Below are 21098 nucleotides of genomic sequence, written 5' to 3' on the forward strand. Positions count from 1 at the left end.
ACAAAAACAATACATGGTTTGTAGGATAACTAACCGTCAAGCATATAATGCTTATTTTAAGTAATCCTGGTATGTCCATAACAAAGGTTAACATGATGGCGGACTAAATACATTTACTCATATCAGGCAACGATAACAAACAGAACACGAAATTCCTCCGATAGGAAAAACACCCCCTATAAAAGGAAATAACCTTCTCAGTTGGTGGCAGTGAGAATGGTTATTTCCCTTTGACCAACGGGGGTGTGCCTCTATAAGTCGTTGTATAATTTTAATCCACCAATAACTCCCTAACCGTGTGTTTGACTGGTCCCAATTTTTGTAAGGACCGTCTCAGGAATGTATAGAACCTGTTCACCAAGTTTGGTGACGATCGGTCCGTTCATTCTTGAGATCTATATGCGAACACCTACACACACCCAAATAATATGTCAGTCTTAATCTTAATACAACAATAACTCCCTAACCGTGTGTTTGACTGGTCCCAATTTTTGTAAGGGCCGTCTCAGGAATGTATAGAACCTGTTCACCAAGTTTGGTGACGATCGGTCCGTTCATTCTTGAGATCTATATGCGAACACAAACAAACACATCGAGTGAAACCTATACACACCCCTATACCGGGGGTGTAAAAACCTGATACGCAAACAATCAGAAAAGGGAGGGGGTGGTAGTACAGGAGGTGGGGACAACAAAAAGACATGGGGCACGAGAGAACAGAGATAAGCATAAGGGAAAAAGAAGAGGATGAAGAAGACTTGGAGCGCCAGATATTTGGGAAGAGTGGGTCACGTCACAATAATATTAAATTAAATGCACAGAAGACACACACACAAAGTTAATACATTTTGTGATCGGCGAAAATATCACTAAACTACACAAAGATCGAGGCATTGTCAATAAGTCGAAACAAGGACAAAATACACGAGAGAGATCAGTTCACTTCCGTATCGTCGCCATTTGACATTCCCATAACACTATCAGCAGCAAACGCCCTGTTTTCGCAAATGGAAGATATCGTTCTGCTTAAACTTTTAATTCTCGATATGTACATTTTAGTTCAGTTAGGTTTGCTAAAAATTCTCTTTCGACGCAAAAACCATGTTATGACCAGAAACGGTCTACTGGCGAGTTCTTTAAGATTCGAAGTTATTGAGCAGAGTTCAAATCAGTTCATCCTCGGTAATAGCATTATGCACGATGTTAATATGAGTTATTTCTAATATGCTGACTGTTAGCAAATGATAACTGACATGTCGAGAAAAAAGATATCAAGCATGAGCCTTTAGGCGAATGCTGATATCGTTTGTGAGACATGTCTGTTATCATTTGCTAACAGTCAGTGTCACAGATCAATGTGTTTTGTGCGGACCTACGGTACAGGTTCCTTTGTACTGCTGGTGTCTCGGTGTTCGGTTTGAATTGCCGATGAGTGTTGTTCAGTTTAGCCGGTTGTCGCGTCCGTTTTTCCCGTGTCTTTCAAGCCGTGGTGGCTGCCGTGCGTGTAGCAAGTTCGAACCTTTTCTCTCCCATATTCCTACGCCGGGTCTGTTATATATGCGAAATACGAAATAGGCGTGTACTCAAATACGTATGTGGACCCCAAGAAACTTATTAAAAACATGGTGATACATGACACTTATTTTACGAAGTCTTAATTGTTTTTTTTTTTTTTTTTTTTTTTTTTTTTTTTTTTCTTTTTTTTTTCCGACCTCAGTTGCATGCAAGGCTGCTTCAACCCATCTTTTTTGCCTCTTTCGTCTTTTTTTTCTTTTTTTTTTTTTTCTTTCTTTTTGGGCGGTGAGCATATCCTTCTTCATTGGTCTTTTTTTTTTTTTTTAATGAAGTTTTAATTTTGTTTTCTTTTACATTACAATTTAACTAATGTCTGCGTGTATGTGCGTGTGTGTGTGTGTGTGTGTGTGTGTGTGTGTGTGTGTGTGTGTGTGTGTGTGTGTGTGTGTGTGTGTGTGTGCGTGTGTGTGTGTTGTTGTTGCTGTTCCCATAATTCTGTTATATAATACATTTTCAGCGGGACAATACATAACAAGTTAATTAATCCAACGCTCGATAGACAAAGGCGAGAATTTACAAATTACCAATTACAGTACCAGTTTTCAGCACAGCATCATACAGCGCATATATAAATAACTTTACATTAACAGCACAATACTACTAGTTATCTATATTCTTATACACAGTTCAATTTTACTAGAAATTTCGAACTCGAGCTTGGTTCTGAAATAAGATCTTCATGTTAGTTTTTGGATTTCCGTACTTAAACTGGCTTATGCACATTTTCGATATCAATATAAGGTGATTAATTATGAAGGTTTTCTCTCTGGGGATATCACGTGTGAAATACCCAAAAAGAGCCTCTTCGCAGCTTAACTTTATATTTTTGCCTGTACATTTAAATATGTACCCTTGACATTCCTGCCATATGGGTTGCACTGCTCTACACTGCCAAAAAAAGTGCTCGATGAAGTCGGTTTCGTTACAATACTGACAAAGATTTGTTTGACGAATTCCCATCTTATGTAGCAAAATATTGGTGGGATATATATTGTGTAAAATTTTCCAATGCAATAGACGAAGACGGGTTTCTGTCGAGCATTCGTTAGCTAATTTCCAGTGTTTATCTTCTAATGTAATATTTAATTTGTTCGACCAAAATCCAGCTGAGCTTGGCTCCTTTATCTCATAATTTAACATCTTTAGGCGAATTTGGCGTGGAGATAATTGTATAAATGGCATATGATCAGAACGGGCCTGACCCGTATCACGCAATAATAGAGCTTTAATGGCAGTTTGTATTGCATTATATTCAAATAGGCGAGACTGTTTATATCCAGTTAGTTCACATATTTCCTCAAAAGAGCACATGTCGTTATCGTTAAAAACATCTTTAACAACGCATATTTTAGCCTTTATCCAGTCATTCATGTATAGCGTTTGCTTCCTGTACCTTATATTTGTATTATTCCATAAGGTTTGATTGCGTACACTTATCTGCTGTTCATTACTGCTTATTTCTTTGATCTTGTGTTTATTGTTTAGCCAGGTGATAAAAGCTTGTTTCCAGAAATATTGCTTTATGGCACCTAGTCCTTTAAAATTTTCTGCACTCACATTTGAGCGCAGACAGCATAAGCGTTCGCCCAGATTTAAAAAGGATGCCAATGGAATCTGTTGCCACTTTGCGTTACTTCCGTCCAGCAGCCTCATAATCCATGAAATTAGAAATGATGTTTGTACATCTTTGACATTAATCATTTTCAGACCTCCAAGATTTGTCTCTTGGCACATTACTTTTCTATTAACTTTTTCATAAGCTCTTTTGTTTGAATATTTTTTCTTCCAGATAAATCGGAATAGAGATGAATTTAGCTTATTGAGGAAGTTTTCTGTGGCACATAGAGATTGCAGTGCGTAAGTAAACTGTGACAACATTAATGTTTTGACTATACAAATTTTCCCCATTATACTTAGGTTTCTTTTCGACCATGTTGCTATTAATGAATTTACTTTATGTAGTTTAGGTTCCCAGTTTTCTTCTATGTTGGAGGCTGGGACAGAGTTGTTGAAATGAATACCTAAGATTTTGATTTGTTTTTTCCAAATAATATTACATGGTCGGTCAGCAGAAAATTTATTTATACCAAGCCACATTGCTTCTGTCTTTTGATCATTCATTGCTAACCCTGAAAATTTTGAAAACTGAGTTATTAGATGTAATACGTTTCTTAGGTCTTTCTCATCTTGTAGGAAGAAACTAATGTCGTCAGCATACATAAGTAGTTTAAGAATTTCACCATGTCTATCAGAATTCCTTGGCAGTTTAATCCCTTTAACATCTTGATCTGCACGGAATTTGATTGCTAACACTTCGAGGGCCAGAACAAAGGCTAATGGTGAAAATGGACATCCTTGTCTTATTCCAGCATCACATGGGAATGGACTCGATATCCATCCCATGTAATTAATACTACTCTCTGTATTTTTTGTTAAAGTATCGACCCACCTAATAAAATGTTCACCAAATCCGAACTTTTGGAACGCCCAGAGCATATATTCTTTAGATATCGTGTCAAAAGCAGCTCTGTAGTCTAGCGCCATTAAAATACCTGGTTGATTACTGTTATTCATATATTCAATGACGTCATCAATCATTCTAATAACAGTGCTGGAATTTCTTTTTTTTTAAACCCAACTTGATCTTCACTTATTAAGTAATTGACGACTTGATTTAATCTGTTTGCAAGGCATTTCGCTAATAGTTTATAGTCGGTGTTCGTTACAGATATAGGACGCCAGTTATTTAGGTGCTCTCGTTTCAACCCCTTTCCTTTATGTATCAGTGTGATTGCTTACGAAGTCTTAATTGTAACCTTTAACCATTTATCTCACCCACTCCCGTCATCCTCCCGTTTACCAGCCTGCCCCCCTCACTTGTTTTTTTTTTTTTTTTTTTTTTTTTTTTTCGTATAAAATTTCATGTCCAATATAGGCATTTCAAGCCCTGACGGACAATAAGCCCCTTAATTTTCGTTCGGCGCGAGGCAGATGATAGTTCTCTAGTGGAGAGAAGCTACATATGCCATGTCTTTAGACGGTCTGCAGGCCGGTTTGGATTAGCTATCCATTGTTTACCAGACCACTCGGAGTTATTTTGTAGACTCGAGTAGGGCAGACAGAACTGTTGTTTGGGTTAAAGTTTACCCTCAGTTCTGGTTTTCTTCGTTTCTTGAGGCTTTGTTTGGTGCGAGAAAATCAAGGTCAGTATTTCTATCAAGACAGTTTAGCGTGGTGGGATGAGTCTCGGGTGTGACACGTGGCGGCAGGGCCATGTATCTGTTTGACCATGTTACTTGTATGTGTGCGTTGTATTCTATGTTTTATTATTTGTATTCTTTAGTGTGGTGCCTGTATTTCTATGGTGGGGAATTGAATGTTTGACAGTAGGCTAAGCTTTGGAGTTGTTTGGTATTGTTTACTGGTTAACTACAGGTTGCTTGCCTTATGGAGGTAAATTTAATCATGTAATTCAGTTGTGAGAACATTTGAGTGTAGTGTTTGATGTACGAGGGACGGTATAGCTAGAGGGGGGATTCTTGAAATGCCACTATGACGGACATTACTGTGCAACATACTCTGTTCCACAGGCCTACCCCTGTTCCACAGGCCTACCCCGGTTCCAACCTGTCTACCTACTCGCTCTGGCGTTTATCACGCCTACTTGCGCCTACCGTGGCTACAGTGTTAGCCGTGTCCACCCGCAGGGTGCCCAGGACATTGGACACTGTCAGGACTGCCATCGAGGATACGAGTGCCACTCTGCAATGACACTACCTATGCCAGTACCTGTGCCATTACAACGGTGAAGGCTGTTCCCATTTCATTACCAGCAGGAGGAGCGCCGTACAGAGGGCTACGAGTTCGACTCTTCGACCTGTCAGTTAAATGGACGGATGCTTGTGTGTGAGTAAGTTTGTGTCACGTGTGTGTTAGTGTTCAAGTTATATTCGGCAATGACCTTTTCTTGCAGTATTTGTGTTTGATGTTTATGGTTGATTGATTCATGTGTCTTTAGTTGATAAACGAGTTTGTTTTGTAATTGTACAACAGCGTGTCGGTGCATTCTTTCTTACCTTTAGTTTCCACTTTCCTCATTGGCTCACGTAGTGTAGCCTATGCGATCGTAACTTTGTCTGTCTGTGCGTGCGTGCGTGCGTGCGTGCGTGTGTATGTGCGTGCGTGCGTGTGTATGTCTGTGGTAGAAACTCTAACATTTGAAGACGTCACATTACATTGACGTCACATTATGACGTAAGAGGGTTAGACGTCACGCGAAGGAAGTACTGAAAGTCTCGGTCATTATTATTTTGAGCGGGCCGAGACTAGTTGGCAGTCGTGTCCCTGTAAGTAGGCTACATGCAGACAGACAGATCTAGATCTAGTGTCTCGCTTTCTTGCACAGTTTCACCTATGCTCTTTCTGTGTGTGTGTGTGTGTGTGTGTGTGTGTGTGTGTGTGTGTGTGTGTGTGTGTGTGTGTGTGTGTATGTGTGTGTGTGTGTGATGGAGTGATTGAGTTTGTGTTACTGTTTGTCGATTTCTTACGTGAGCCTTGATGGCTTCGCCTCTTGTTTTGTTTCGTTTCTTTAATCACGTGGTTTTTGCCCACTTACTAGCCTTAATTAGCTTCTACACGTGACAGTCAGCATATTAGAAATAACGGTTTTATTACCGTTTATTTCAACCAAACGAAATTTCGAAGCGACCCCACGACTTAGACAGAAGAGCCGCAATGGGAACTTGAGAGCTCCTATTGATTATGCCTGTCAGTCAAAGCATTGACGTGACCTGGATCAGCCAATCACTCACCTTACGTCACGGTGATGAATATTTAACAGGTGAAATGCGTTCACACAGCAATTTCACAAGATAAACCACAGTCCAATCAAATTCTCCCAAAAAAGGCCTCTACCTTAAACTATTAAAATCAAATTTGATCACAGCTATTCTGTACTAAGTGAATGTGTGTGCATAACATATCCAAAATCCGCTAAAATCCGCCGGGCGGAACAGTGTTTTTTGGGGGGTCAAAGCGTGCAACCTTTCAGAAAAGTGGAATAAAGACTGAGCATTCTCTGGGAGCCAGTTGGAAAGTCGGAACCCAGAAGAAATAGTTGCACTACATACTAGACATCCCTTTGACTATTATTCACCATAATCAAATCATAAATAACAATTCCGGAGTCAACAGGTCGTATTATTTGAATAAATGGTGCCTTTTTTCAAGTAATTTTCGGCAAGACGCTTGTAGGCTACACAAATTGGTGTACCTTCCAAGAATAACATAGTAGCAGAATTTATTAAAGTGAATACGTGGCCCAGTCATTCATGATAAATATGGAGCACTGCGCAGCTTAAAACGTGACATTGTGTGTGCATACGATCCTTACCAATCCCCATACCCCCATAAATTGCCAAACGACGCTATCCCTCAGTTCCACCCACTATTTTGACTGAACAACAGGCAACTTGTTAAAAAAAAAATGCTTCAACGCATCATTATATGTCACGACCATGTATCAGTAAAAGACAAGACCAACATTATCTAGATATTAAACATTAATATTCTAACTTGTCTTTTCAAGTCTTTTCATCTGCCCGTCTTCCCCTGTTACGTGCCCCAGCACTTTTCTCTAACCTCCATTTTTATGTATTTTTTAGCTAGTTTTACGTGAAAGTAGTTGAAGGTTTTTGCATTTTATTCAAGTAACGCAGGTTTGTTCTTTCCGCTTTATTACAGTTAAACACATAGATTTCAGATGCTACTACGGTCACTCTGATCATGAGCTCTTTGAAGATGTTATCAACCACGCTGTTAATGCCCATAGTGACAACGAACTTACAATACGGGTTCTCACACTAAATTCACAGACTGGGAAAAGATCATACGTACGGACAGATTTTAAAGTGGTCCCATCAATTCTTCAAAAGCATGTTACAACTTTTATTGCAAAAGAAACCACACACACACAAGTTAAATCGTGTTTGATGATGCAAAGAAAATAAATATTCCAGCAATTTTAAAAAAAATAAAAAAGTTTAAAAAAAACTTGTCTTTTCAAGCCCTTTCATCTGTCCCGAAGAATTAACCTTCACCGGGCGTCGTGGGTCGTGTACGCCCCAGAGCCCCACACAATCGACTTTATCTCTGAAGCTATTTTTAACGTTCTTCCGACACATGTACAACGGCGGATTTGTTTGCTCTAACTTTATTACTACCTTGTAATTCTAAAACCGTGAAGTTTTAATTTGATTGTATTTGTTTAACCTTTAATTTCAAAATTCTCAGACTACCATGTTGAACATGCGTTTCGGTTGGCCCGGTTTTTCTTGTTGAACAGAGAGCCACAGATTTAGAACCGACTCCAGACGGATGGGAAATGACGTAAAGATACATTTGACGTAAGGCGAGTGACGCAATTTCACTTGATTGTTCCGAACTTTGACGATTTAATTTTCAAATGAACGGGTCGGCATTGCACACTCAGAGGGTGGGTGGTGCCTTGCTGTTCTGTAAAGCACCCACCGACAAAACTCGCTTTTCGGTATTTTGTAGATAAAGAGAGTATTATCTGACAGCATTTAAAGTATCATTCTTTAGAATAAATCACGCTGATATTGTTGATTTAAATTGTTACTTTGTCTTGTTTATTGTTAGCGTGATAAACAAAAAGGGTCCCTGCCTGAACGTTATAACATTTTAGAGGGTCAACTAGAATCCGTCCTGATTGGTCAAAAAGCCATATGGGGCACTGAATTGGTAATAAAGCGTGATATTAACCATTCAGTCAATCACAGAAAACAGACACACCAAGGGCGAAGTGATGACAGTCGAATGAAGTGAAATACGTCCGATTCGCTCCCACCCTCTCACTACTTTACCACCTCTGACGCATCCCTTTCTCACTATTAAACCGCCAACTGTCATACGGCGAAGTTTTTGCAATGACAGCCTGAGAGATGTGGCTCAGCAATAAACAGTCTCAGATTTGGTCAGGATAAAACCATCCCTCCACTCGGTCACATACCAAAAATGAACAACCTGACTGCTTGGTGTGGTGAGACGATGTGAAGTGGGCCTTTCATTCTCAGTGAAAACGACAACAATTTGTATCAGATCTTTTCCCTTACCATTTGACACCTACCTTTGCCTTCAAGGCATCAATCATCCGCCCAATACCCTCGTCGACTGCAGCCATCATAGCGCAGTGGATACGCCTGGCAGGCTCGGTGACGTGAGAGCAGTACGTGTCCACGTAATGCTGGGGGACCTCGAAAGGTCCGTGTGGCGCGGCGAAGGCCATGTAGACAAAGAAAGGTTGGTCGGCTTGTGACTGCTGGACAATGTCCACCATGGCGTCGTTGATGAGTTCTGTGTTATACGTGTCCTGAAAAGTTAGGAGGGTAGCAAGTTAGTGTACCAAATGCCCTTAGATTCGCTTCCAAATATTATTTATACCATGCATACGGTTGTGCTTTTCAAATATTTCTACCGCGCAGGCGGACTGCCTTTACTTAAAACACACAGTGTTTGAAAGCATAGTTTGATTTCGTATGATAGGCACAGAAAGAGCACTCTTCGTGATGTTTGGGAGGGGTTACGTCCCCTGAGTAACTTGCCGTCTGCGTCTAACACAATAATTATTGATGTTTTGTTGTAGTATTTTGATTGTACAGCGCTTTGAGCAGGGTTAAACCCTGGATACATGCGCTATATAAATAGTATGCATTATTATTATTATTATTATTATTATTATTATTATTATTATTATTATTATTATTATTATTATTATCATTATTATTATTATTATTATTCCCAAGATCTGCAATTTCGCAAGAACCACCCCCCCCCCCCCCCCCCCCGCCCACCATCAAAAGGTCAGATCAATAGTATCTCTTGAAGTTCTCATTCCAAAATGGATGACACGGTAGTAGGCCACGTGTTGCCCCGACAACTGTCACCCCCCATTCTCAACCCTCTGAACAAATCGTCCCATCCCACCCTCAGCCCCCCCCCCCCCACCCCCACCCCCTCCTCTTAATAACTGGGTCATGGTCAAAATCACTGGGTCATATTAGCCTGGCTCTCATTCGACACTGAGACGCACATAATCGTTTCATTTAATTTGTTGATAATGAATAATAAGTTTACAATTGAATAAAATAACGATTTTCTTACACATGTCGTATGCATATATAGAGCGCTTACTTCCTTTTGTTTATTAGATTTTTAAATAGCGCTCTGACTCATTCGTTTTAGCTTCACTTTTCATTCGATTTGTGTGTGTATAACTTGTTATATCTGCAGCTGCGCAAAACAGTGCTCAGGGAAAACGGTTAATGGTATTGCCATCAAGGCAATCTCGCGCTAGATTGGCTCACTGGAATAACAGAGACAAAGAAGAAAGGTCATGGGGTATAAACACATGTTCACCTTTGCATCCAAGTCGGGTTGCGTATTGTTCCACCAGTCGTACGGACCGTTCGCGTTACCCTTGGTGTGCGTGTAGTACGATAAGTGAGAGCCTAGCAGCATGCCGTGGAAGGTGTCGAACCCTCGGCCCAGGGGGGTGACGGACGGGTGGCAGAAGCCGAGGTGCCACTTGCCCAGCATGTGAGTCTTGTAGCCCAGCCCCTTGAGCTCCCCGGGCAGCATGCTGAACGTCTCGTTGGGCCAGAACAGCTTCTTGGTGCCCGCGGCATTGCCGTCCTGCGCCCCCATGGTGTGGGGGTATCTGGGGCACAAGGTTAAAGGAACAGTGCAGGGGTCACAGGGGTTACAGCATTGCAGAAGCAATTTTTTGTCGCAGATTACAATATGCACAGTCAAAAGCTTTGCACAACTTTCTCACAGATGCCTGAATCACACAAAAAAGTGCAGTTGTTGACTACTTGCATGAAAGTCAATGAAACATGGTATTTTCTCAAACGGAAAGCTGCCTGAGGCATGACTGAAAGCCTTTTGGGTTCCGTGCATCTGGTGTTGACAGGTCCAGTAACTTTAAAGTGGGAGTTCGAGCTGTAGATCTAATTCTATCGTTCAACATCGTCGCCTGCCCCGGAGAGAAACAAAAACACACACATAAACTCTGCCCAAAAAGAAACTTGACACAGGTAAACATTTATTTGTTTTAAATATAATAGAGGAAAGCAACACAATTCAGTTTGAAGTTTGTCAGTAACATTGTTGCTAACCACTAAACCACAAAAAGAACATCATTGATCCGAGACTTTACTGGGTGGCCGCCCTTTTATAGAATTGCAAACAGATTGTCTATACGAAAATTACGTGCATGACACCGTGATGTTTCTTTTTTTAAGGTTTTATTTTGGGGAGAGGCACCCCTGGAATCTGCTTGGCGGTAGAGGTTTTTGTTGTGAAACGTTCACGGAGATGTCGCACTCTGATATATCGATCCTGAACCCGTGTGGTGACTCGAGGTCCACCTGTCCTGTATACTTTGAGTGGCATTTAAACGGTCCCATAGTGCACATACAGTTTGTAGAGATACAGCAAAAAGCCTTGCAACATCTTGTTGAGTTACACCTGCTTGCAACCGGCCAATAACATTGTGGCGCTGGGCTTCAATCAGTCGTGGCATTTTCTGCACCTCAATTGCAGGCGCAGGGAGTGTCACAGAATTGCGGTTGATATGGCTTTCTCATCTCTGCCACTTGAGGCCCAGACAGAGGCAGAAACATCACGTCGCTATGCACGTGATTTTTGTAAAAACAATCTTTTTGCAATTCCATAAAAGGGCGACCACCTAGTAAAGTCTTGGTTCAAAGATGTTCTTTTTGTGAGTTAGTGGTTAGCAACAATGTAACTGACAAACTTCAAACTGAATGTTTGTGCTTTTCTCTAACATATCTAAAAAAAAAAATTTTTTTTTTACCTGTGTCAAGTTTCTTTTTGGGGAAAGTATATAGTCTGGTAATCAGAAGGGTTTAAAACACCTAGCCTCAAATTTCCAGACACAAAATGTTGCTCGTGAGGAAATGGCAGCTATCTTGTTTTTGTGTTGTTGCTTGTCTTGAGAACCGAGGGAGTCATGCCAGACTGTACTTTTTTTCTGAGCCCACTCTTTGAAAACATATTCACAGTTTATTGCGGTAATGTGTGAAACGCCAGTATCGGTAATACGGTGTTATCTTTAGTAGAATGTCAAAATGGGATACACATTGTTATGTGTGGAAGAATGCGAGAATAAATTCTACAGTTATCTATTCTCCAATAAAGTTAGCATAAACATAACGGTGCTGTGTTATCTGTAGAACATAGTAATCGGAAGAAAACAGTACTTCTTTGAATTCATCTTCCTTGTTCTTGAGCTTTTTACTGTCATGGTCAACTTATCTTGGTTTCTTGTTCTTGCTTGTCTTGAGAACCGAGGGGGTCACGCCAGACTGATTCAGCGTCGATATTATTCTCTGTTCTTTTTTTCTCAGCCTACTCTTTGAAACCTATCGGAAATACGGTGTTATCTTTGGTAATCTTTCTGTTTCACTCAAAGGAGGTTATGACCGAAGTTGTATTATTTGCAAATCGATTAAGGCTCTAAAAGTTTATAATAAAACGTATACATAAACCTTTTTCAATCACCCACATCATCGAGAAATTTGATTCATGTCTACGCTTTTAAATGTGACCCTCCACCACGAAATGAGACGCATGTCACCTCGCGCGGCTCTCCGCTAGGCTTAATATAAGTCCGGGGAGTGTCTGGTAACAGTGTGAGGGTCACCTTAGTCACAGGCTTATAACTCAAACAAAAAGTTTTCGCTCTTTTCTAAAACCGTTTTCACCACTGGATAGAACATAAAAAACTCTTTAGGAAAATGTACAAATATGAAAATCATGCAAAGGTGACATGCGACTCATTCTGTGGTGGAGGGTCACATATTGGTCAAAATATTCTGGCCAGAAATTTAAAAAAACATTATCGGACATTCGACCGGCCTTGGGTCAGAACAAATCGTCAGATCAAAACAGTATTCCTCAATGGCCAAAGACTGAGGCCTTGGAACAACACTGGTGTTATCAGGCAAATCCATTCAAGGAAGAATGAGTTTCACGAAAATAAACAAGAAATTCCTACGAGGTAGGAAAAACACCCCCGTCAAAGGGAAATAACCTTCTCAGTTGGTGGCAGTGACTGAGTGAGAATGGTTATTTCCCTTTGACCATGAAGATGCCCCTGTATAAGTCCTTGTATAATTTTAATCCACCAATAACTCCCTAACCGTGTGTTTGACTGGTCCCAATGTTTGTAAGGACCGTCTCAGGAATGTATAGAACCTGTTCACCAAGTTTGGTGACGATCGGTCCGTTCATTCTTGAGATCTATATGCGAACACAAACACACAAACAAACACACAAACACCCAAACAAACACATCGAGCGAAACCTATACACACCCCTATACCGGGGGTGTAATAACGCAAGATGTCCAGGGGGCCGCGTAAGCTGAAGCATGTTGGCCTTGTAAATGATATGAATATAACCCCCTCTGGTGAAAGATAAATTGTGCATGTAAAGAAGAACACTATTTTGTCCCTCTCACCTATGCAAAATATGTTAGTTACTGGCACATTTTCGGTACACAATTACATGCACTAGAGAGCAACGCTGTAAAAATAAAAAGTTTTGTTTTGTTGTTAAACACTACCGTCCGGTCAAGAGGGCGGCCCTGGTGGGGGCACACATGGGCAGCACATAGGAGTTGTCCAGGAACAGCCCCTCCTGTCTCAGCTGGTCAATGCGGGGGGTGGCCATCAGAGGGTCGTGGGACTGGAAGTCGTACCAGCCAGCGTCGTCCAGCATGGCGAAGATGATGTTTGGCTTGGCCCCGCTGGTCACTGCGACTCCACACAGCACCAGCAGCGTCACTGTTGTCCACGTCATGATGATTGTATCTGAAATTAAGGAGCACAAGTTCTATGACGAGTACACCCATCCCGTAGAGAGCCCAAAGAGTTGCCTTGTGCCGCAAAGTCAGGGCATAACAAAGTAAAAAGTTGATGTCTGGCTACGTGTGCGTGCGTAGGTGTGTGTGTGTGTGTGTGTGTGTGTATGTGTGTGTGTTTGTTTTGTTGTGTGTGTGTGCGTGTGCGTGCGTGCGTGCGTGCGTGGGTTTGTGTGTGTATGTGGGTGTGTGTGTGTGTGTGTGTGTGTGTGTGTGTGTGTGTGTGTGTGTGTGTGTGTGTGTGTGTGTGTGTTTTAGTAATACATTAATGAGTTTGGTCATTAAAAAAATCGCAAAATTCGAATACAAATTAAAATTTTAGTAATCGATACAAAAAATGATTTCATCTTATTCTTTATCAGTTCTTAATTCCAAAAACATATGGTAATATTCGTTAATTTACATGACGTTTTACGTGCTAAAATTAGACCACCTGCTCACTTCAACTGAATATATCTGCTAATAGAACCGTTACATTTTCATAAAAGTTTGACATAATGCACACCTGGGTCTACACAATTAGATACACAAACATTAAAAAAATCGATCGTTACATTTGTGCATAAGTTTACAAAACGTAACCCTAACCCCATTTATAATTTTAGCACAAAAGAAGGTTGACATTATGACACTCGTTGCGTATGGAAAATACGTTTGAATCTAATGATTTTGTTGTTGTTACATATTCGTTGTGTGTTACATCAAATCGATATTTTTTTTATTTTTTTTCTGTTTTTTTTTACAACACATTATACATTACATCACAATTCACATCGCCACATGCATACCTACAACATGCATAAAAAGAATGATCTAGAACAGAGAGAGAAGTAGAGAGAGAGAGGGAGAAAGTTAAAGAGGCACTGTATAGGACCGTTTGACTACAACAACTACGAGACCTTTAAACAATATTGATTGCTACAAGATTCAAGTTTACAACAGAATATATATCAAGATACTGTTAACGAATTAGGGAGGAGGAGTAGAGCCTAGTACTGGACAATTTTCATGAAACCAGGTTAGAATATGGTATTGAAATCGATATTGTTAGGCATCTGTCCGTGTTTCCATCCGTCCGTCCGTTCGCCCGTCCGTCCGTATGTCCGTCCGTCCGTCCGTCACACTTTTGATCGCTAATAGCTCCTTGGTTTGTGGGCCCGTTATCGTCAAATTTGGAATGACATAAATTATACCATTGTTATGGTATATATGTGGTTAACATTTCTACCCAATGGCTACGCGAGTCCCGAGGTTGCACACGGTGTAGCGCTCACACGTCATTTCCTTTGCCTATACGGTATACCTCCAGCTTTTCTTGATCGATTCACCGCAAATTTCGTGTGGATGTGGATATGCTGATGCTTAAACCTGGCGCAAGACTTCAAAAACATTGCTTAATAATCGTTGGAGTTGTAACTGAAACAAAGCATGGGCGACCGCTCAATCGCTGAGCGCAGCTAGAGGTGTTCGACCCACGCGCAAGGGCGGATCAATTCACTTTGGAAGGGGGGGGGGGGGGGTTACAAAATGACTGCGAAGATACAAGTTGACGGCGCCGAAGGCGCCTAAGCCTCTGCCCCCCCCCCCCCCCCCCCCCGGAAATTTTGTTTATCCAAAGAAGCAAAATAGAGCTATCTGGTGCATCCTGAGCCAATAAATTACCTCCTTTTTTTTGGGGGGGTGGGGGGGTTACGTAACCCGTGTAACCCCCCCCCCCCCAGATCCGCCCTTGCACGCGTACGGATAGGCATAGAAATTAGAGCGCTTACTTCTCACGCTAGCATAAGGCGTTTGGCTGCCAGTCGGGGCGACATTATTATTAATATTATATTATTATCATTATCATCATTATTATCACTGTTGTTTTTGTTGTTGTACTTGCTGTTGTTGTTGTTGTTGCCTGTGTAATTGTTATGTGCTTGTATTATCTTTTTTTAATACATGAGAAATGATTGCGTGTTGTTTTTATGTTGTTTTCATGTATATGTTTTATATCTATAAAAACGCTATAAAAGTGAAAAAAACTGGCGCATGAGAGGAGATCTCCCCATAGCCCGTGAATGCATTACCCAAACTACAAACAGCTGTGTCAGATGTATTATGGACTAGTCAAACGCTAGTGACAAATGACGAAAACAATGTACCTGTAGGACTTTGTCGAATGTGAAATGCAATGAATCACGTGAAAGAAGCTGGATGGGGTTTCGCACCCATGTGTGTGTGTATGTGTGTGTGTGTTTGTGTGTGTGTATGTATGTGTGTGTGTATGTGTGTGTGTTTGTGTATGTGTATGTATGTGTGTAATTGTGTGTGTGTGTATGTGTACGTGTGTGTGTGTGTGTGCCGGTGTGTGTGTGTGGGTGTGTGCGTGTGTCTTTGTGTGTTTTGGAATAAATTGCTAGTTTGTCTTTTGAGCACAAACGCGTATTTATGTGTGAAGTGTTTTTATCGTGTGCTTTTCTGACATTGCTATTGTATAATAGCCAGCAAAAGTGACGGTCATGATGGTAAATTGAGATGAGGTGCATATTTTTATAAATGCATGTCCACTTTTATCAATCGATCGAGCAGTTGTAATGATAAGATGCTCAAGATAGAAAACACACAGACTGAATCAACCGCAATGCATATACAACAAGAAAAATGTTCATTCAAAATGAACAGGCGTCCATGTTATTTTGACAAAATGAATATTTTTGTTAAAGAAGCTGGCAAGCACACCCTTTCGAATATAGCGGAAGTAGTTTCGACCCTAAATGCTTAAGTACTTAGGCCTTAAACTTAAGTACGGGTTGATAGAATATTTTAATGTAAGCAGAGATGTCTCTGATATAAGTGCAGTTTATTTTCAAAGTTTGGAGTCGTAGATCATTCTTTTTGGATGCAATGTGACTAGCATGTATCGGTGAAATTTGTTGTTTAATTCTGCAAGCAAATGTGTGTGCTGTTATTGCATTATTTACAAAAAACGCACAGAAAAAAACACTATTTTCGACTACTCACTGCGGAGCAGAGCGTGCAATATACGCTCTGCTGCAGAGTTATCCCACGTGCGGTTAGATAGACGCTCATACATGTAAGTACAGTTTATTTTCTAGGTTTGGTATCGTAGAAAAATTTTTTGAATGCAATGTGAAAAACAGGTATTGATACAGTTTGTTGTATAATTTTGCAAGTGAATATTTGTTTATTGGCTGCATGTTTGACAAAAACGTTGTAAAATAAACACTTTTTCGTTGCTTTTATTGTTTGCTTTGATTGCAGCCAAACGACTTGCTCTACGGGGCTGAAAATAAAGTGGAAGACACTTTGAGATATAAGGAATTGGATAGGCCATCATACGAGAAGGTGTAGAAATCTGCATGCTGGCAGCTTTAAAGTGTTACAGCGACATCAGAAAGCTCTAAAAGCTTTTCTTATTTTTTTAAATGCATGATTTTCATAGTTTGTCACTTTAGACAATTTTTGTAATAATTAATTTGATCGGAAAAAAATAGTGTAATATACAAATAAGAAAATTTTTGAATCACATTTTTGCTATCCTTGATGAGAAGCGAGTTGAAATGTGCCTAAATAAAGTCACACCTTAACATTTTTTAGTTTTTGCCCACTAAGGCATTTGCAACATGAAATTTCAGTATTTTTTAAGTTTTTACCCCCCCCCAAAATGACATGTTTTAACAATTTGAAGTTTTTGTCTAAACATGAAATGACATTCTAAGATCTGAAAGCTTTTTTTTTTTTAATGCAACGTCATGAATAATATTTTCAATTTTTTGCATTAAAGAAGCTGGCAAGCACACCCTTTCGAATATAGCGGAAGTAGATTCGACCCTAAATGCTTAAGTACTTAGGCCTTAAACTGAAGTACGTGTTGACAGAATATTTTAATATAAGTGCAGTTTATATTTCAAAGTTTGGAGTCGTAGATCATTCTTTTTGGATGCAAAATGACTAACATGTATCAGTGAAATTTGTTGTTTAATTCTGCAAGCAAATGTGTGTGCTGTTATTGCATTATTTGAAAAAAACGCACAGAAAAAACACTATTTTTGACGACTCACTGCAGTTATCCCAGGTGCGGATACATGTAAGTACAGTTTATTTTCTAGGTTTGGTATCGTAGATAATTTTTTTGGAATGCAATGTGACAAACATGTATTGATACAGTTTGTTGTATAATTTTGCAAGTGAATATGTGTTTATTGGCTGCATGTTTCACTAAAACGCAGTAAAATAAAAACTTTTTCGTTGCTTTTGTTGTTTCCTTTGATTGCAGTCAAATGACTGAAAATTAAGTGGAAGAGACTTTGAGATATAAGGAATCGGATAGGCCATGACACGAGAAGGTGTAGAAATCTGCTTGCAGACAGCTTTAACATGACATCACATATTGATATATTTTTTAAGTTTTTGCATATTACCCCATTTTTGAGGTCACGTTTTAACTTTGGTTAAGTGTTTGCCCACAACTGACATTAGATTACATTTAAACATTTTACATTATTTTCCTAGCACATGTTCATGTTAGTCTGCGCCATCCATTGATCACAGAACATCCACATAGGAAGAAAAGGTGTTTGACTACTGAAATAAAAATGTTTAGAGAAATGTAGAAAGAGGTCAATCAATCAATGAGTCTTATATCGCGCATATTCCGTGGGTACAGTTCTAGGCGCTCTGCAGTGATGCCGTGTGAGATGAAATTTTATACGGCCAGTAGATTGCAGCCATTTCGGCGCATATTTACCTTTCACGGCCTATTATTCCAAGTCACACGGGTATAGGTAAACAATTATTAACTGTGCCTAAGCAATTTTGCCAGGAAAGACCCTTTTGTCAATCGTGGGATCTTTAACGTGCACACCCAATGTAGTGTACACGGGGGGAGGTTCGGACACCGAAGAGAGTCTGCACACAAAGTTGACTCAGTGAAATAAATTTCCGCCGAACCTGGGATCGAACTCACGCTGACAGCGGCCAACTGAATACAAATCCAGCGCGCTACCAACTGAGCTATATCCCCGCCCCACAAAGAGGTGAACAAAATGCAAGATGATTTGGTATGGAATTTAGTTGTATACGTGAATGAGGTGTGAAACGTATGCAGAAAGGAAGATGTTTATTTGCGATGAAAGAAAATAGATATAATAACTTCATACTGTAGTAAAAAAACAAAACAAAACAAAAACAACCAGTAATCAGCCAATCAATTTCAAATGTTCATTCAACAGTAACCATATACATTCGACAATGGTCCTCTGTAAATAAAAATTAAAAACAAATCTGCTTGGACAGAATTGTTGTTATTTTTGGGAATAAGAAAATATCAACTATCTTGAGATGCATCCTCTTGCACAAAAATAATGCAAGTTAAGGAGTTACGTCCATATGCGTAAAAAGTTAAGATGAATATATGGATCAACAATTACCTCCCCTACTTGCATTATATTTGGGCAAAGCTATAGGAATAGTGTAATGATATTTTAAAATAATTGTCACATTGCCTTAAACATTTGGATTTTGACATGGAGTATTTTACGTAATGTGTACATTTTAGACATGGCAACTGAAGGAAAAAAAAGTGGAGAAAAAAAACCTAACATTTTGTGGGACAAATTTTGTAAGTTGGGTGACGAAACCATGTAAACTTTTCCTTCACAACAGACAAAATTAAGAGGTTTTTCTTTTAACAAACACAAAGAAATATGTCTTTACCTTCGAACAAGCACAGAAAGTATGTGTTTTTGTTCATAATACCATACATTTTGTTGTTGTGGAGATATGGATTCAACTGCAGAAAATGTGAAACTTTGCTAACAATTCCCATACCTGACATTTTAAAAGTCTAAAAAGTGCCTCCCACTAGCTTGTCACCAAATAAACAAAGTAGGTTGTAACAAAATTGCAGATTAATAAAAAAAATAGTTCAATCAATAGTATATGTCACACCTGACATTAAACTAGTAATTTCCATCACTATCCTTTTCAGGCATTAAAAATAGTTCAAAGCAGCTATAGCCCCACATGGAAGTAAGAGGCTCATTCACAAGCTAGTTAAAAGCTTTTCATTCTTTTTGTTTTTCTCAAAAGAAAGTTCATAGTATGACAACAGTATTCACAGCAGGCAGTTTTAAATCACGCAAGGGTCATTCTCAAGGTGTGTTCACGAAATACATTGTAATTTTAAACAGAGACAATTATCAGTTCACGCTTGAAGATGATTTTACTGACCAAGTTTCTCCCCATATATTTCATAACCCTGCAGGTGAAAATGGGAATACCAGCACAGAATGACTGTCAGTGAACATTTAATACCAACACTTCAAACTACATCACTCATCATAAAACAGAAGCTGTGACTTGGATTTAAATGAAAATCAAAAAGTGGAAAAACTCATACTCTGATAATTGTTGTCCAAGTGTTTCAAACTACATCACTCATCATAAAACAGAAGCTGTGACTTGGATTTAAATAAAAATCAACACGCGGAAAAACTCATACTCTGATAATTGTTGTCTAAGTGTTTGTGTGGTTAAAAAAACAAACGTACCTGATCCTGAATAAAATCAGAGCAACCCATATGATCATTAAAATGTAACCATTCACTGGTCCATAGGTATACTCTTTTCAAAAAGGAGATGGGTATGGAAGAGGCAGTGCTTCTGTTAGTGATTCAAAGTGCCAGACATCCCATCCTAGTGCTGTGAAATGGATATAAATTATATATATATTCAATATTTCATGGAAGCTTACTAATATTTGCATGCAAACATACTGTGACAGTACTAATACAGTAAAAGCATTATTGAGGGTGAACAGCCTGCTTTACTTGGTTTCAGTGAGGAGTAACAATAGTGAATACTAACAATAACAATAACATGCCTAAGTTGTGAAATGTAAGTACTTAAACCCCCCCCCCCCCCCGGACACTGGCAAAATTCCAGCAGAATGTCCCCCACCTTCGCTGACGATTATCCACAGTTTATACAGGAAGTGTGCAGGTCTGCCTCTGTGTCGGTTTTACCTCCGCGGTGTAGACGAAAAACTTTTCCACTTCTGCCACAGGGCGAAAAGTCTCGTTTTGGCACTTTAACTTGGCATATAACATCAAACATCACGTTAATCAACTGAATTGTGTGGCATTATACCTATGCGATTCATGTCACATTAGAAAAACTGCCGTAACGCAATAAAATTCCTGAGATGTTAGTATTATGCATAACACGGTAAAACATCGAGTTTTGGTGTCTGCGTTTTGGACGTTTTCGCTGGGATTACGGAGGGCTATTCACATCGTGTTAAACAAGTTGTCGCAGTGAGCAAAACACCAGATAACGTCTGGAATTATGACAAGTTATTGCAGTGACTTAAACTCGAAGTTAGCTGTTGGTTTTGATGTGTTTCACTGCGTTTTCGTCTTGCTTTTGTTTCATAATGTTGTTGCTGTTGTTGTTACTGTTGGGAGCTATACATCACATTTTTGTTCCCCCAAACATTTATTCTTGATTAATATCAGGACGCAAACCATCCCCTTTACTTCACACACACACA

General features: G+C 39.6%; 1 protein-coding gene across 3 annotated transcripts in view; it reads right to left on the reverse strand.

Moving 5' to 3' along the window:
* The window catches only part of LOC138950663 (arylsulfatase B-like), a 33016-nt gene that overhangs the window by 8141 nt on the left and 3777 nt on the right, over positions 1-21098 (reverse strand). For 2 of the 3 annotated variants that reach the window (XM_070322371.1, XM_070322373.1), the window contains exons 1-4: positions 14847-14949; positions 13247-13493; positions 10012-10312; positions 8723-8965 (exon numbers count right to left, since the gene is read on the reverse strand). In XM_070322371.1, coding sequence (XP_070178472.1) covers positions 8723-8965; positions 10012-10312; positions 13247-13493; positions 14847-14934 — 879 coding nt within the window. In that variant the 5' untranslated portion in view covers positions 14935-14949. Of the gene's footprint in view, positions 1-8722; positions 8966-10011; positions 10313-13246; positions 13494-14846; positions 14950-21098 lie in introns of those variants that run through there. The other variant, XM_070322372.1, reaches the window with a different exon arrangement.

The sequence above is a fragment of the Littorina saxatilis genome, linkage group LG16 (genome assembly GCF_037325665.1).
Source record: "Littorina saxatilis isolate snail1 linkage group LG16, US_GU_Lsax_2.0, whole genome shotgun sequence".
NCBI lineage: Eukaryota > Metazoa > Mollusca > Gastropoda > Littorinimorpha > Littorinidae > Littorina > Littorina saxatilis.